Genomic DNA, 17,623 nt, shown 5'->3' with positions numbered 1-17,623 from the left:
TGGAACCCAGACCTGGACAAGCTGGGCAACTGTACCACCACTGAGCTGTACTCCAGCCCTTTAGTTTGATTTGGGGTCAGGGTTGGCCTAGACCTCAAGGTCATTCTGCCTCTTCCTCCTATGTGAGGGGCTGGCAGGCAGAGGCAGCCATGCCTGGTGGCTTTTAGATTCTAGAACCGAGTGATGCTTCATTCCACAGAGTAACTGCACCAGCAGCCCAAGCGGTAGCTCCTTTTGGAGTTAACAGCTCTTTTCCTTGGGTCAGTCAGGGTCACTGTTCTCGTTAGGCGGGACCAGGAGACAGAGCAATGGAAAGGGGCTGCCTGGATAACACGGGCTGATCACGACTTTCAGGATCACCAGTGATTGTGTCAAGTGAAACTGGTCTCTCTGGGAAAATTAAACACTTTCTCTCTGGCCCAGTCAGGTCAGAGAAACATCTGGTAGGTGTTGTGGAACTTTGACAGGAGTGACTCCATTTTGATTTCTAGTCTGGTCTGTTGGGGCTCAGTGCAGAAACTTAGTCAAAAACTAATGGCACCCTTCAACTTTTAACACAGGAATGGTTAAATCTGTTATTCAGTGGTTGCAAATGCTGGCGTGGAATGCCACACACACGTGCTCATCCACACACACTGGGTAGAATCACCATTACCATCACCCATCATGGAGTAAGAAAGCTAACACACTGCCTTGGGGGAGTTTTAGATAGGTTGCACATTTAGGACACAAACTCAGGGGAGTGCAAGACAAGGGGAATTAGAAAGACTTTCACTTTTCCTTCCTATTTTTCTCTCTAGACCCGATCTCACGATGCAGCTCAGGCTGGCCTGGAACTTGCTATGTAGCCTAGGTTGGCCTCAAACTTATAATCCTCCTGCCTCTGCGGATGTACTTCCCATCTATTTTGTATTGTTTGCCCAGCATAGTAAGACCTGTGTGGTAAGCAGGAGGGCCAGGGCAGCTGCTGTGGGGAACTCAGGTTTGCAGTTCCAGGTCTCTGAAGGTAATTTGTGGAGTCAATCAGCTTGCAGCCAGTCAGGGCCACTGCTGTGTGCTGGAAGAATCTCAAACTTTGCTTCCATGGCGCGGAGAGACTGACCAGTATGTAGTCATGAAGACTGCAAATGGATGCTAGCTAACACTACTGAGACTAGGAATCCCAGGCAGGTGTTTACTAGTCCTGTTTTACAGAAGGGCACGGTGAGTGCAGTGCTGGGGACATGCCTCAGCCCTGGTACCCCTCAATCCTCACCAGAGCTCAGGTCTGGAGCCCTGCTCACCTCTACAAGGACAAAGATTCCCCTGACACCTTCCCAGTCCTCAGCAGCAAAGCAAAGGAATAGGACTACTTTTGCTAATAATGCAGAGTACCGCCTACTTATTTCATAAAATGTTTATTATACATGCTGCTTTCCTGGAGAATCCGGTGCTCAAAGGGATTCAAGTTGGAGCTGACAAACATATCCAGCATGGACAGGGTTAAGCCAGGGCTCTCTTCTCCTTGTATGTGGCCATCATCTTCTTGATCTCAGCAATGGCTTTCCCTGGATTCAGACCCTGGAGGAGAGAAGAGTGTCAGTACCAGGTGTGATGGAGGGAACAGAGCGGGCCAAGCCCCTCCCAGGAGGGGTGGTAGAGATCCAGCCCTCAAAAGTCCGGGAAGGGCAAGCCCGGGAAGGGCAGCCCTGTCCCAAGGTTCTGACACGTCCAGGAGTCTGCTGCACTGACTCCTGGCATGGTTCACACCAGCAGGCAAACATGCCATGGCAGACAGCATTCCGTAACTGCTCCAGACCCCCAGGGCGGTTATCTCCTCTAGGACCGCAGGCTATGGTCAGTGTTCACCAGACACCATTACCGCTGTCAGTAAGTCACACTCTCAAAAGCACTGTAAGAAACTACCCCGCGAACACCTGTATCTCGAGTCTGGCCAATACTAGCATCCCTGGCTGCAGCACGGACCTACAGCTGTAACATCTGTTTGGCAGGACTCATCAGTATGCTAGTAAGTGCCAGTTTTGTGAAAGCTGGGAGGAAAATGGTCGGTACATGGCAAGATTAGACTTAGCTGAGGTTGGCAAAGGGCCTCTCACACTAGAAGAAGAGCCCAGAAACTAAAGCATGGAGGAAAGAAAAGGGGAAAAAAGTGAAAATAACCCATGACAGGAGGCTCTTCACACAGCCATACAGAGCAGTGTCCCAAGTGCACAGGTGAGAAGGGCACCGATGGTGTGGCAAAGAAAGGCAGGCCGGACACGTGTGGACACCGCAGAGCGGGAGTCAACACCAGGCCCACAGGACAGAGCCACGCTCTCCTGCACAGCCACAGCCTGTCCTGTGCAGGACTTAAGAACTTGCTGAGAGGTTGGGCCTTTGGAGTCCAATGCGACTCCATGCTGGAATTATCTTCAGGCCGTTAAATGGCTACACAGCTTTCTATCTTGCTGCCCAGTCCCTGCTCGAAAGGCAGTCAGGGTCACATCTCTAGGTCCACGACTGGCACCAGATTAGAAGGCAGCCAACCCTTGGCATGATCAGAAGTGGCCATACCCACTGCAGTGGGCTGGGAGGCAGAGCTGGACCAAGAGTCCCTTCTCAGGAATGAGAGCCAGGGGTGGTGGCACACACCTTTAGTCTCGGCATTTGGAAGGCAGAGGCAGGCGGATCTCTGTGAGTTCCAGGCCAGCCAGGGCTACACAGAGAAACCCTGTCTCAAAACAAGTCAGACAAAACAATAAAAGCAATGTGAGAGCCGGAGGTGGTGCGGTCCAAGCAGGGGAGGCTGAAAGCACAGCATTTGAGAGAGAGACCAGGGAGTCGGGGGCTCTGAGCCCCATAGCAGCTCTACAGAACAGAGACCTGCCACACTGGCTAAAGCAAATCAGTGGCTCCCATGGCCACCCGTTTCCCGCAGCACTGGCTTCTGGCACAGGTTCCTACCTGTGGGTTCTGGTGGCATTCTTGCCCCTACATCCCTATGTCATCTACAAGTAAGGCCTGCTGCTCTCTTGGGCCTGGCGGAGTCTGTGACTAAGAGCCATTCCAAGCCCCACGTGAGAAAACAGGGTCCGTCCCTCTCCATCTCAAGTGACCGTGCTGCTCTGCCCATACCTTGGGGCATGTCTGTGTGCAGTTCATGATGGTGTGGCAGCGGTAGACAGAGAAGGGGTCCTGCAGCTTGGCCAGGCGCTCCTCTGTGAACTCATCTCTGGAGTCGATCATCCAGCGGTAGGCCTGGGAAAGCAGGGTGGGTCAGCGAGTCAGCTGCTGGCCTGGACAGGCTTGGCTCAGGAGTGCAGGAGCCTGCCACTGTCCTGCAGTTCTTGCCCATCTTGCAGGAAAGCTCCCAGCTCTTTCCTAACTCTGTGTCTGTGAGTCTTTGATCTACCCTGTGCTTGGTACCTCAGTGCTTAATGACATGGTACTGGACATAGCCTATTTCTGTTGTTCCACGTTCTAATTAGTGAGGGTGGGCTGTGCTAGAACCTGCCACTAAATAAATGGATGCTTATTTGGGGACAGGGTCTCACTGTATAGCCCTAGCTGGCCTGGAACTCAGAGATCTGCCTGCCTCTGCCTCCTGAGTGCTAGATTTACAGGGATGCACCACCACACCTGGCTTGTTTGTTATTGTAAGGCTTCCAGCCTGGCCTTGAACTCATAATCTTCCTGCTTCAACCTCTCAAGGGCTGAGGATTACAGGCATAATGAGCTATCATACACATCATGGACAGTTTGTTTTCTGTCAATCAACACATGCTCTGAGATCGGCGAATCACAATGGTTTACCGCAGGACGCTGGAGCTCTTCCAGCTGTGTGACTGAGACCTGTGTGGTTTCCAGCAACTCAGACCCCGGGGAAAGAGCAGCACCGTGCATCGGGCTCACATGGCAAGGTCAGCCTACGCTATGCCTGTCAGGGCCTTTAACTTCCTTTTTAACGGGAAAATGAGAAACACGAAGTTGTCTTTCGACTTGCTTCACAGTCTCTGAAAAGCACTGACCACAAATCTGAAAAGTAGGCTTCCTTCCTGCCCTCCGATGAGCAGCTGTCCCTCAAGATGCTCCTCCCGCCATACAGCCCGCAGCCCAGGGATCCAGTTCACACCAGCTGTACAGTGGGTCCCTCCCTTTGGGGTGGTCCTCCTTGCTACAAGGGTGCAGCAAGACGAAACCTCAGATTTGCTGGGAGCCACTCTAGCAAAGCACGGGATGCACTGCATGTCACTGGACACCATCTGCATGTCTGGCTGCTTGAGCCAGGGAGCAGCGCACCTGCATGAGAACGGCAGGCCCCAGGTACTTGTCTCCATTCCACCAGTAGCTGGGGCAGCTGGTGCTGCAGCAGGCGCACAGGATGCATTCATACAATCCATCCTGTGTGGGGAGAAAGGAAGTCAGAGACCAGGTACCAGCACATGACAAAGGGCCAGCTGTGTGCCTTCTGGGTGAAATCCAAGGGTGGTTTGTGGCTGTGTAATAGATTCATTAAAAAAAAAAAAAAAAAAAAAGACCTTGTAATGAAATGCAAACCTCTGCTGGATCAGAGCCCAGGGCCCTTAAGTCCAACAATAGTGCATGTAGATTTGATAATCAATAACCCCCCACTGACCTAAAAGAGCCATGAACAAGGTCAAGTTCCTAACCAGCGTGCAGTCTGCAGTGCAGAGGTCACTGAGGTTCCTTGGCAGTCTGCCCCAGTGTCTGTCCAGCTGGGCAGTCTGCAAGTTTCCAACAGGGCCTCAGTAGCATCCTAAGCTGCCCTCCACATTTCACATAGATCCTTGAACTCCAGGGAGGGTAGGAGGGGGTTAACTAGAGCTCCTGAGCCTCAAGTGCATCCTGGTTATTTTGTATGTTTGTTTTTTCAAGGCCGGGCTTCTCTATGTAGCCCTGACTGTCCTGGAACTTGCTCTGTAGACTAGGCTGGCCTCAAGCTCAGAGAGCCTGCTGCCTCCAGCGTGCTGAGATTAAGGGCATGCACCATTATTGCCTGGCTTGGCATCCTGTTCTTATACATGCCACACAGCCTCAAGCTGCTCTCTGTGCTTAACAAGTCAGCTTTCTAATTCTGGTAATAAGCAGCCAACCAGAGAGGTCTGTCTGCACAGGGGCAGCTGGCGTAGACAGGCCACCCAGACACTGTGAGCCCGACCCAAGCAGACAGCTGGCTGCCTAGACTGGGTTTGTGGTAAGAGTCACATACACTGTCATTATTCGACAGCAGAGGGATGGCTTCACAGCACATGTGGTAGAGCCCTGACGTAGTAGAAGTGGCCCAGCAGCAAACTCATACTCGGCATGTGTGAAGTCTGAGATTCACCTCCAGCACCACTACCCCACCCCCAAATGAATGCAAAAATTAAAAGTAGTTCACTGTATTTTCAATTATGTTTTAAACAGCATATTAATGTAAGGAACCAACAAATGCTACATAAATGTTTATTATGTTTTGTGTGGTGCTGGAGTTAGAATTCTGGGCCTTTGTAAACTAGGCAAGACCCTTACCACCAAGTTATAGCCCTGACTTCATGCTGGTATGTGCATATATGTGTGTATATATTTATTTTTGAGACTGTAGCCTGGGCTGGCCTGGAACTTACTATGTAGCCCAGGCTGGCCTTGAACTCCTGAGAATCTTCCTGGCTCAGTCTCCCAAGTGCTAGGATTATAGGCATGAATCACCATGCCTGGCTCCATGTAGGTATTTAAATAAGGACACCTTTACTATGGGAATGTATGTTCAGAGGCCTTCACTTCCTAGTAAAGCTACCTCAAGGCAATGCTCTCCAGCTGCGAGGCAAGCATGCCCAGTCTGGACTGGGATGTGCAAGACTGTGTGGGAAGCAGAGATGCGACGAGCAGAGTGCTGTCCCATGACACTCTCAGCTCTAGGATGCTGTAGGACAGGTAGCATCACTAACTGACTGTTTCCATGATGGACCAGCATGCTCTCTGCGACTTTAGTGTTTTATGGGTAAGAGGAACAGATAAGGGAATTCATCAGGCACTCACACACTGACATTGGTAAAATATCCAGCATGAGAGAGTCTAGGGGCCCAGAAAGGAAGGAGGTAATTAAAGTGTGCTTGGTCCACCAGACAATCTGTGGGCCAGTCAAAGGACTTCTCAGAGAGGGGAGGAGATGGAAACCTTGGTGCTGAGCCCTCCACGTAAGGGTCTGTAGCCCGGGACTGGGTTGGGGCTCGGTTGGCAGAGCGCTCTTTCCACAAGCACAGAGCCCTGGGATGGAGCCCCAGCGGTGCATGGGGGAGGTGGAGGCAGGCCGACCAGCCTGTGATATAGCCCTGCCTCAAAGAAACAAAACCTGTAGTCTGGACTCACGAACAGCAACTCCTGGAGGTCAGTACCAACCACACCAATCAAACACAACACGGTTAGGAACAGACAGCAAGGCCCCACTTCAAGCCTGCCCCGCTCCTGCACTGCCAGACAAACCCCCAGCCTTCTACCCTCTATCTGAAGCAATGGCCAGCATGCATGCATGTTATTAACCTCCCGTCCCCTGTGAGAGCAGCTTGGTTTTAGCCACCAGCTTTTACAGACCAGGCATCTGAAATACTGTCTCTTCAGGCAGCAGGATAATCGCCTGCCCTGAAGGTAGGCAGCACTCAGCTGTGCCAGCTCCTTGGTCTGCTTCGGGCCTTCACAGGCATTCATTGACTACCTGGTTCTGAATGGAGTGTCCAACCCTTGGGTCAGCTGCTCTTTTTCCTCTTCCCTCTCCAGCACTGGGGATGGACTGCAAGACCCTGAGCATAGTAGATAAGCACTCTGCCACTGAGCTCTACCCACAGCCTGGTAACTTTTTTTTTCTGGGTGGGATATTTCCCAGTTTTTTTCAGAACATGGAATGTTCTGCATCACCCCATTGCTCTCCTGACTTCAGGAAAGCACCCTTGCCAACCACGACAGTAGTTTAAGTAATGACCAGCTTCTCCCGGTCCTCGATGGACTGCAGATACTGCTGCTTGCCCTCCTGGGACTCATCCTTCTTCTTCAGATAGGGCTCAATGGATTTGTACTGTGCATAGAAGTTATTCAGATCCTGAGGGAAAGGAGAGGGCAACAGGAGAGAGGTCAGTTTCCACCAGGACCTTCAGCTTCAGCTTGCTATTATTAGTTCAGACACCGCACACTTTCCCTCCCCATGGCAACCAGAAACCAAACTCTCAAAGGCCGAGACAAAGGTTCTAGAAGGGGACATGCCAGTGTTAGCCACACTAGTGAAGACATGGCAACTGCAGTCCTTCCTCCTGCTGCTCCAAGTCGGGGAGGCCAGCAGAGGGAGGAGACTCGGCAAGGCCACTCCTGCTGCTTTCCACTCATCTTCCACAAACTCTCCGCAGGTAAGGCCAAACCCCTCATTGCTGGGCTATCCCAACTCTGGAATTCTAACCCCTGTCTCCAAACAAACCCCACCATCTGAGCTTCAGAAGGAGTGATTTCCAGACACCGGGGTGGCCCTGGGAAGGGGGTCTCCTAATGTCTCCGGGGATACTGTAGAATTCTCCTTGCCATGAACACAGCAAGAGTCTGACTGGTAATGTCTACCACAGAGGCTGCTCTGGAGGACAGAGGGCAGGGCCCGGGGCACGCTCACACCACCCCTGCAGGGCAGACTTGCACACCCCCTCAGTAGGTGGGAGAGCCACAGACACTCACAGGGACTAGATCCTTGATCACATACATATGTGGAAGAGGGTAAATTTTTGAGACTTTGCTGAGGTTCGTGTCGATCCTACGAGTGCACGCCAGAGTGTTCCCTCCGTTGATGTTCATGGCACAAGAGCCGCAGATCCCTGAGGGAGACACCAGATGACCTCAGGCTTCCAGTCGTTTCTTCTGGGCCATGCTGACCACCATTGGTAGTTGCGCTAATAGGATATGTCTTGTCTCCGTTCTCTTTCCTGCCTAGACTTCAAACCTGACCCAGGCAAGCTCTCTACCCATTAAGCTAAACCCTCAGTTCCTGGAAGCCCCGAGCTGGCTTCTTCCATCTTTGATTATCCCAGGTTCCAAGGCTGGTGAGCAGCTAGCACAGACATGGAGACTGCCCCTGCGGCTGACTTCTGGTTTCCAGCTCACTCCAGGTCCTTTCAGAGTCCCTAACTACACGGGCCCATTTCCCCTGCTCCATATTAAGTCCATGGAGTCACCTACCCACCTTACATGAAGACACAACAGTTCTGGCTCACAGATGGGCTTCAGGGCCACAAGGGCCAGCCAGGCTTCAAGGCACCATGTAATATTTGCCTTCTGAGTTTTTAAAAATTATTATTATTAAATTTATTTTTACTTAAAAATCATATTTTAAAACATTTTAACTTTTGTTGCAATTGTTAGCAATTACTCCCCCCCCCCTTTTTTTAAGACAGAGTTTCTCTATATGTAGCTTTAGCTTTGGCTGTCCTAGAACTCTCTCTGTAGACCAGGCTGGTCTTGAACTCACAGAGATTCTTCTGCCTCTGCTTCCAGAGTGCTGGGATTAAAAGCATGAGCCACCACTGTCGGCTTTTCTCTCTCTCTTTTTTGAGATAGGATCTCACTATGTAGCCTTGGCTGGTCCTGAACTCGACATGTAGACAGGGCTGGCCTTAAGACTCACAGAGATTTTCCTGCCTCTGCTACCCTTAGCTCCGTATTTTCAGAGACACAGAATAAATACATAGCTGTTAGACTAGGAAGTTGTCTTTTCACTGTCTCAACAGCTCAGCACCAGCACATCAGCCCGTGACAAGTGCGAGTCTGGATAGGCCTCAGCAAGAAACTCCTACCTCTTGCCACACAAAGAGCTCATACTGCAAATGCCAGCTAGCTGTCTTCACCCGTGCCAGCAAGCTCAGGGCAGCTAACCGGAACCACGAGACAGAGGAACCTCTAGACAAAGCACCCAGGGGAAATCAGAACTTGCATCACAGTTCAACCTTTGGAAGCCATTTCCCAAGAAAAAGAAGGTGGTGTACAGCTGTGTGGTGTACAGCTGTGCTGAACGCATCTGTATCTACCCTTTATTCTCTTGTTGTCCAATCAGGGCAGTCCCTAAAGCTGTACTAGTCTCAGCAGCAAGGTCACCCGGCAGTGCTGCAGCTGCTCTCCAGGGGTCCCCATCAGTGGCAGCCAAACTCTCTGGAGTCGGAACCCCAGCCGAGGGCTAGTGACAACGAAAGCCACGCTCACCTTCTCTGCATGATCTTCGGAAGGTCAAAGTGGAATCAACTTCATTCTTAATCTTGATTAAAGCATCCAACACCATAGGTCCACACCTGATAGAGAGAAGGACTCAGCTGCATTCACCAAGGTCAGCATCCTTGCTTCACTACTGTACAGTGATCAGGACACCTGGATGCATGGCCCATCCAGCCTCACATCAGCACCAGGTTTTTTTTTCCTATGGTTTTATTTTTTACTTGCTTAAAAGTGTAACTACAGCCAGGTGGTGGAGGCACATGCCTTTAATCCCAGCACTCAGGAGGCAGAGGCAGAGGCAGGTGGATCCCTGTGAGTTCGAGGCCAGCCTGGTCTACAGAGCGAGATCCAGGACAGGCGCAAAGCTACACAGAGAAACCCTGACTTGGGGGGAAAAAAAAAAGAAAGAAAAAAAAGAAAAACAAAAACAAAAAAAAAAGTTTAACTACTGCATAGTTATTTGTTCATTCTTTTGTGTGTGTGTGTGTGTGTATGTGTGTGTAGTGTATGCATATATGTACACGTATACATGCAGCTGCACATACATTTACAGGCATGCATGTGGAAGCCAGACAGGGTCTTTCTCTGAGCCTGCAGCTGCTGCTTTTCAGCTAGGTTGATAGTGAGCATGTCCAGATCTGGATTGGCCTGTGTCTGCTCCCCACCCCAGTGCTGTGAGTACAGGAAAGCACTGCCTGGCTTCTTCATGGGCGCTGGAATCCAAACTCATGCACGCACAGCCAGCACTTTTACCCACTCAGCCATTTCCTCAGCCTGCTTTTTTCTCCTGGTTTTTGAGATGGTGTCTCACTGTGTAACCCAGGCTAGCTTTGAACTCAAGATCCTAATTTGGCAGTTAAAAATGACACATAACCACCACAGGAAATATGGTAAAGATGGTAAAAGAAAGTGAGTCAGACTAGAGAGATGGTTGAACAGTTAAGAGCACATGCTGTTCTTGCAGAGGACCCGAGTTCAGTTCCCAGCACCCGTGTTGGCTTGCTCATAACTGCCTGTAACTCAGCTCCAGGGGATCTAACATCCCTGGCCCTGCATGCATACACACAAACACACCCACCCACACACAATTAAAAAGAAATCTTAAAAAGAAATCCAATATAGCACAAGGTGTCCTAGTCCAGATCCAGTGAGTGTCCTTGTGGAGGCAGTGCGTCTTACAGAAGTCAAGCTGAGGGTTAGTTTTCAAGGATGTAGCTTACTTCATCAAAATTGTTGAACATCTGAGCATAACCATTAACAATAACCTAACATTTACAAGATCTGGAGTGACAGCCCATGCTTGGTACTGGGATTTTTTTTATCTTTTATTTACGTGTATGCATGCGTGTGAAGTGCCTACAGAGGCCAGAAGAGGGCATCAGATCCCCTGAAGGTGAAGCTGCAGGCTGTTGTGAGCTGCCTGGCATGGGTGTAGGGAACTGAACTATAATCCCCTATACCCTATAATCTTAACTGCTGAGCCATCTCTACAGCCCCCTTAAAAATTTCTGTGTGTCTATGTTCAGGTGCATGTATGTGCACACGAATGTGAGGTCAGTGTTAGGTACTGATCCTCAAGCGCTGTCCACTTGGTTCTGTTGAGACAGGGCCTCCCACTGGGACTACAGACTGGCTGGCCAGGCAAAGATCTTCCTGCCTCTGTTTCCTCAGTGCTGGAAGAGCAGGTGCATGTTAACCATGCCCCACTTTTTACATGTGTTCTGGAGGATCAAACTTAGATTTTTCACGTGAGCACAGAAGTACTTTATCAGCTGAGCCATCTCCTCAGCCCCTAAATCTGTTTGTTGAGACAAGGTCTCATATAGTGCTGACTGGCCTTGAATTTGCAATGTGGCTGAGGACAACCTTGGAGGTCCTGCCTCTATGAGTCAAGTGATGGGGCTATGGGTTTGGGTCACCATACCTAGCCAGTCCGCTTCCTCCACTCTTTCCTTGCATAATTAGCAATCCTGGATCCCACAAGAATTTACTGAGGAGTGTGAATTAATGTTTTATTGTTTTTAGCAGTGATCAACATGGCAGAGTCAAGTACTAGAATGAGGTTGCGGACAGAAGTTGGGACTTCTCCTCACTTCTTTCAGGGTCCCCACACTTTGCATGTCCTCTGCTTTCCCTAGTTTTAGTCTTTCTACTACTACGCAGACCGAGGCCTGACCTCATGGAGAACTATGTAGCTCACTCATGGAGTCTTGAGTCTTCCAAATGTCAGTCACTTTCCAGCGCCTTCAGATCATTCCTCTTTGCTCCCTGGGGTCAGTCTAATGAAAGCCTATTCTCAGGGCGGGAGAGATGGCTCAGAGGTTAAGACCACTGGCTGTTTTTCCAGAGGTTTTGAGTTCAATTCCCAGCAACCACATGGTGGTTCACAACTACCTATGAGATCTGGTGCCCTCTTCTGGCTATGTAGACAGAGCACTGTATACATAATAAATAAATCTTTAAAAAAAAAAAGAAAAAAAGAAAGAAAGTCTATTCTATCATTACTGGTAGGAAACTCAGTAATGACTTTTTAAAAATTCTATATTTTTAGCCACATGTTACGGAGGTAGTGTTTTTTATTTGTTTTGTTGTCTATCTAGAGACAGGGTCTTCTTTCTACCTACCTACCTACCTACCTACCTACCTACCTACCTACCTACTTGAGACAGGATCCCACTATGCAGCACTGGCTGTCCTGTGGCTCATGTAAACCAAGCTGGCCTCAAACTCACAGATCTACTGCCTTTGTCTCTCGAGTGCTAGGATTAAAGGTGTGCACCACCACGCCTGGCTTACTGAGTTTTGATTTGCAAAACTTATCTTCTAATTATCTGGCAGTCTTTTTATTTATTTTTTCCTTGTTAAAGCAGTTACCTGTGAGTGTGATTTGGGGCTGAGGATGTAGCTCAGTTGGCAGAGTGCTTCTATAGCACGCATGAAGCTATGGGTTCAATCTCCAGCAATATAATCCCAGAATGTGGGAGGTATAGGGGAGGAAGATCAGAAGTTTGAGGTCTTCCTCGGCTATACAGTGAGTTCAAGACCAGCCTAGGCCACAGACTGTCTCAAAAAAAAAAAAAAAAAAAAAAAAAAAAAAAAAAAAAAAAAAGGAAAAAAGAAATTGGGGAAGAACACAAAGAAGGGATTTTTCAGTGTTTGATTTCTGTTATTTATCTTTCTCAACTAGACATCTGACTTTAAAAACAGAAGACAGATTTCAAAACATTAGAGAATCAGGCTTTTATGTCTTTTAAGACCTGAAAACTATGTCCCCACATCAGATTATGAGCTCTCCTTTAGAGGGGGCATAGCTCAGTGGTCGAGAGTATGCTCAACAAGCATGAGTCCCTGGGTTCAGTCCCTCGCACCACAAAGGAGAACTAACCATGAGCCAGGCGTGTCCTCCCAGCCCTCTCCTTACCAAGCACCTGGCTGACAGACACTTACTTATTCAGATCAACTTCGTAAGTCTGCATTCGAGGTTTATCTCCAGTCTTGTCTGGGTCCCATCGGTAAATGGCAAATTTTTTGATTCGGGGAGCTGCAGCAGCAGCTGTCTGTGCCCCTCGGCAGGCCTGAAACTTGAAGAGGAAAAAGAAAAACATTAAAAAATGTAAGATACTTCTTTCCACTTAGCCGGCATGATAAATGTGTTACTGGGTAAAACAAGCTGATATACAGCTTCCTTGGAAGGTGCAGTCACCAACAGATATTAATAACCCATGATACGCCAGCTATGGTCCTAGGACATAGCTACAAAGCACCCAGGAAAACAAACCTTTGTTTTCGCAGAACTTATTTTGTGGCGACAGACAAAATATGCATGAAAAAGTACACAAAGTGACCCTGAGGAGGTGAAGCCAGCATCTGGAGAAGGCAAGTGGTCATGGGATGCTCTGACTGGGGTTTAAGCTGAGCCTTAGGAGACTGAGGGAACAACACCTGTGAGGGTGTGCAGGGGACAGAGTATCTATGAGGCACAGTCTGATAGGCTGCAGGAGGCTAGAGCCAAGATGGGGACATGGCTGCTGTGAGGACCTGTGCTGTGGCATATTCCTTTTATACTGTGTGAAGATGTGCCACTGTGTTTGGTTTAATAAAGAGCTAAATGGCCAATTGCTGGGTAGGAGGCATAGAAGGGACTTCTGGACAGAGAGAGCTCTGGGAAGAAAAAGGCAGAGTTACCAGCCAGACTGAGAGGAAGCAGCATGGACAGTACAGTAATAAAGGTAACAAAGCCAGGAGACAAAAAGGATATTAATAAAAATGGGCTAATCTAAGTGGTAAGAATCAGTAACAAGCCTAAGCTATTGGCCAATCTTTTATAAGTAATAGTAAGTCTCCATGTCATTATTTGTGAGTTAGTGGTTCAAAGAAAAATTGCCTATAGATCTGATCACACTTAGGTGGGTTCATTTAATCTGAGAACATGGAATGCAGTGAAACTTCATGAGACAGGGTCTCACATGCAGTCCAAGCCAGAGTCAAACTCTTCAATCTTCCTGCCTCAGCCTTCTAAAGGCGGGATTACAGGTATGTGCCACAAACACCAGCCAACACAACTTGGAAATCATAGTGGTGACATAATGTTGTGTTGTGGATGTACGTAGGTAACAGCTAAAAGGGAGACTTATTATGAGATCTGAAGAAACCGGTCAGAAAGCTATTCAGTTACCCAAACAAGATGCTATAGTCAGTGAGAAGGCTCAAGAGGGTCCAAGTGCAAGCCCGAGAGCTGTGTTCCTTCCATGGAAACATGTAAAGGTGGAGGAGATACTGACTGCGACATTATCCCTCATCTCCATATCCACACTGTGGCATGTGCCACCTCCTTCACCATACAAACATAATAATAATAATAAATATATTTTTAAACCCCAACATGATAGCTGAGGTGGTGGTGGTGCATTCCTTTAATGCCAGCACTCAAAGGCAGAGGCAGGAGGATCTCTGTGAGTTCGAGGCCAGCCTGGTCTACAGAGGGGAGTTCCAGGACAGCCAGGGCTACACAGAGAAACGCTGTCATTGAAAAACCAAAAAAAAAAAAAAAAAAAAAAAAAAAAAAAAAAAAAAAAAAAGGTATAGGAGGAGGAGAAGGAAGGAAGGAAGGAGGAGGAAGCAGCAGCAGCCCTCCTAAAACTAGGGAAATCTATCAGGAGCTGTTTCAGACCCTGTCACCTTCATGCTGTGCCTTCTTCAGAGAATTAGTTAGCCAATCCGACCCCACTTCCTCCTTTGCAAAGGGGAGGGTGGGATTGACACCTCTTTCCCAAGGAGCAAGCCAAACTCCTGGCAAAGTTCAGGAAATGATCTCTGCTTTTCAACACTGGCACTGGCCTCGGATCATTCTGACTGGCAGATGGGCATTCTAAGCCTTGCCAGTCCCAGGAGCGGAGAGGCACAGCTGTAAAAGGAAGCTTTGCCCTTCCGGAGTTCACAGTCCAGATGAAGAAATAAGGAGTGCATTAACAGTTAAGCTATCACAAGTAAACATTCTTAGGCAGAACCGCAGTCCACGGGCGCAGACCATGCACAGGAGGTTCAGAACCCGAACCTACAGCCCACAGCAACACAGCAAGCTCATTACAGGGTTCTCGGGAATACAAACACACCTCCCCACAGGGAGGATGCCTCTCTCACTCTTACTGCCCTGGGGAAGGTGGGCAAAGATCTCTCCTGAAACCCTAACATGACCCTTTTCTACAGTTCATTCTAGGAAGCCAGTGTGGGCCTTAGAACTCACTCACTCCTAGTGGTAGGGCTCTTACAAGGTAACCGCTGCTTCAGCAACATGGAAAGAGGCTGATTAGCAGGGTCACTGAGAATCATTAACTGGGAAACCTATCAGGAAGCTGCTTCCTCGAGAAATCGGATGCACCCCTTCTCAGTAGCCATGGATTACCTGTAGCTCTTCAATTAGAGGGGGGGCCTTGTGAAATTTCCCCCATTCATGTTGGCATGTGAACTGCTGCTGTCATTATGCATCCAATCCCATGTTGCCAACACTAAACACATGTATGTATAAACAGCACTAAATGGACTCAAGAGATTATGTATGTGTACATGTATACACTTAGCAATGATAACTAAAGTCCTGAATTTGAGAGGGAGAGGGGGAACATGGGAGGAGAGGAAGGGGTGGAAATGATGTAAATACAGTATTCATGTATGAAATTCTCAACAACAAAAATAGAATCATTAACTGAATACTCAGGACAACAGCCCGAGGCTCTCATAGGCACTTTTTTTTACTGTTCTTTGAGACAGGGTCCCAGTTAGCCCAGGTTGGCCTTGCATATACAGCTGAGAATGTCCTTAAACTCCTGATCTCGCTGCCTCAGCCTCCTGAGTGCTGGGATGACAGATGAGTGTAAGTGCACCTGACACTTTACCCTTCCTATTCAGAAAGAGATGCATAGGCAGGCAGTGGGGGTGTATCCCTTTAATCCCATCACTGGAGAGGCAGAGGCAGGTGGATCTCTGAGTTCAAGGCCAGCCTGGTCTACAGAATTCCAGGAGAGCCAGGGCTACACAGAGAAATGCTGTCTCAAAACAAACAAACAAACAAGAAAGAAAGAGAAATGCAGAGTGAATGCTTTGTTAGGTTCATATCTGGCAGGTTAGAGAGAGCTGGATTAAAAGATGGTCAGAGTGTGTACTGTGTCCTGCAGCCACTTGAGATGAGAGAGATCAAGTCAAGAAAAGGAACTAATATTTCTACATACCTACCACATGCCAGGATCTGTTGCAGGGCCAGGTGTGGTGGCACACACCTTTAATCCCAGCATGTGGGAGGCTGAGGCAGGGGGATCATTGAGTTCCAGGAGCTGCAGGGCAGCCAGGGCTGCTTAGAGACCCTGTCCAAAAACAAAACAAAACAAAAACAGCAAGGCTGGAGATATGTCTTAGCAGTTTGGAGAGGAGCAGGGTTCAGTTCCCAGCACTCACATGAAGTCTCAACCACCTGTAACTCGAGTTCCAGGGAATATAGTGTCCTCTTCTGATCTCCCTGGACACCAGATAGGCACATGGTGCCCCTACATACATGCAAGCAAGCACTCATACACATAAATAAATAAATAAAAATCTTTTAAAAAAAGCTGCCCAGTTTAAGTTTTTTAAAAATGGGGGCTGATGGAGAGACTAAGTTTTCAAATCTCTAAGGAGGTCAGAGTTCCTGCTGTCCGGCTTTAAAGGGCTGTCCAGGAGCCCAGAAGAGCCAACAGACTGAACAGGATTTGCAATCTTTAGTCCCTTAAGTAAGCAGGGGACGTCTCTCTCGCCTTTCTGAATGCTCCCATTGAGAAAGCACACCTGCAGTGCGCTGCTCCCCGAGGACGCAGGGCGTGTGGGGAGCCCCATGACAGCTACCACGGCAGTATAAACAGAAGCAGCCCCAGGCTGTGCCTGCGCCATCCCATGCCAACGGTGTGACATCAGTGCCGCCACACACCCTGGAATAAACACGCTTTAGGGAACCGGGTCTTGCCTGCAGCCTTCCACAGGCCGGGGTCCGCATCTTTCCAGGTCTGGGTCGTTTCTTCCACCTCTCCTTCCCCTGAGGGTCAGAGGCACTGCTCCCCGACTTTCCCGACCGAGATCAGCCTCCCCTGGAGGTGGCGACCTGGCCTCCCGGGTCCCACCCTCCTTTCACACAGGGCTGCATATCTGCATCTGAAGCTTGTCCTGTGACCTTGAACAATTCGCCTGCCCTCCCCGACCTCTGTCTGTCCGCTGATCTCTTCCAACCTCCGCCCGGCCGCGACTCTCCGGCCTGTGGCGAGGCGCGGGACCGCTAGCGGACGGGATGCTCCGGGCCAGGGCGCAGGCGAGACGGCCTCCCGAGGCCTGGACCCGGGCTCCCTCCGCCTCTCCGCGGCCTCTCCACTCCAGCAGCCTCGGGGACGGGCGCGGCTTCCCACTGACCCACGGCCCCGGGGCTCACCTGCAGGCCGACTCTGACCAGAGCGGTAGCCGGGAAGCCGCGCTTCAAGGAGACCCCGACCGCCGCCGCCATCTTGGCTCCTGACGTCAGCCCCACCCCTTACCCTCCGGCATCCCGTCGAACACCGCGGTGAAAGCCGGCATCTCACTTCGAGGTCCGCTAGCCATCTCAGAGCCAACGAATGGGAGCCGGCTTCCGGTGTCCCGAGCGAGCGGACGGAAAGCGCGCCTGCGCAGTAGCGGCCAGCAGGGCGCATGTCCACTGGGCCTCTTATGTTCCCAGGGTGACCTCCGGAGTCTGAGGGCGGAGCAAGGACTAGGAGGGGCGGAGCCTTCCCATTTTGCTCCCGGCCGTTATTTAAACCCCTCTCCATTTGCAATCCACTTGCAAGGGTGTCTGTCAATCATCCTCCGACTCTTGTCTGATCATTTTTTTTTTTTTTTTTCAGTATCTAGAGTACCTCTT

The 17,623-nt window shown here is 49.6% G+C and overlaps 1 protein-coding gene across 1 annotated transcript; it reads right to left on the bottom strand.

Annotated features, from left to right (window-relative positions):
* Positions 1-1,381: 1,381 nt before the first annotated feature.
* On the bottom strand, positions 1,382-17,356 carry Sdhb (succinate dehydrogenase complex iron sulfur subunit B). Its single transcript, XM_028880719.2, has 8 exons — positions 17,159-17,356; positions 12,661-12,794; positions 9,205-9,290; positions 7,690-7,826; positions 6,956-7,072; positions 4,279-4,380; positions 3,115-3,237; positions 1,382-1,560 (listed from the first exon to the last, which is right to left on the bottom strand). Exons 1-8 carry the CDS (start codon positions 17,228-17,230, stop codon positions 1,483-1,485), a joined length of 849 nt encoding a protein of 282 aa, XP_028736552.1. The 5' UTR covers positions 17,231-17,356; the 3' UTR covers positions 1,382-1,482.
* Positions 17,357-17,623: the final 267 nt, after the last annotated feature.

This window comes from Peromyscus leucopus, chromosome 2 (assembly GCF_004664715.2).
Source record: "Peromyscus leucopus breed LL Stock chromosome 2, UCI_PerLeu_2.1, whole genome shotgun sequence".
Classification (NCBI taxonomy): domain Eukaryota; kingdom Metazoa; phylum Chordata; class Mammalia; order Rodentia; family Cricetidae; genus Peromyscus; species Peromyscus leucopus.
Note: the sequence above shows the minus strand (reverse complement) of the source record. Positions and strands in the feature narration are given on the sequence as shown.

Excerpts from the sequence above, each read along its gene's own strand:
- Sdhb (XM_028880719.2), bottom strand. The coding sequence starts at position 17,230 with ATGGCGGCGGCGGTCGGGGTCTCCTTGAAGCGCGGCTTCCCGGCTACC. Across the intron at positions 12,795-17,158 it reads TGGTCAGAGTCGGCCTGCAG|TTTCAGGCCTGCCGAGGGGC; the intron begins GTGAGCCCCGGG and ends TTCCTCTTCAAG. Across the intron at positions 1,561-3,114 it reads GCACACAGACATGCCCCAAG|GGTCTGAATCCAGGGAAAGC; the intron begins GTATGGGCAGAG and ends TCTCTCCTCCAG.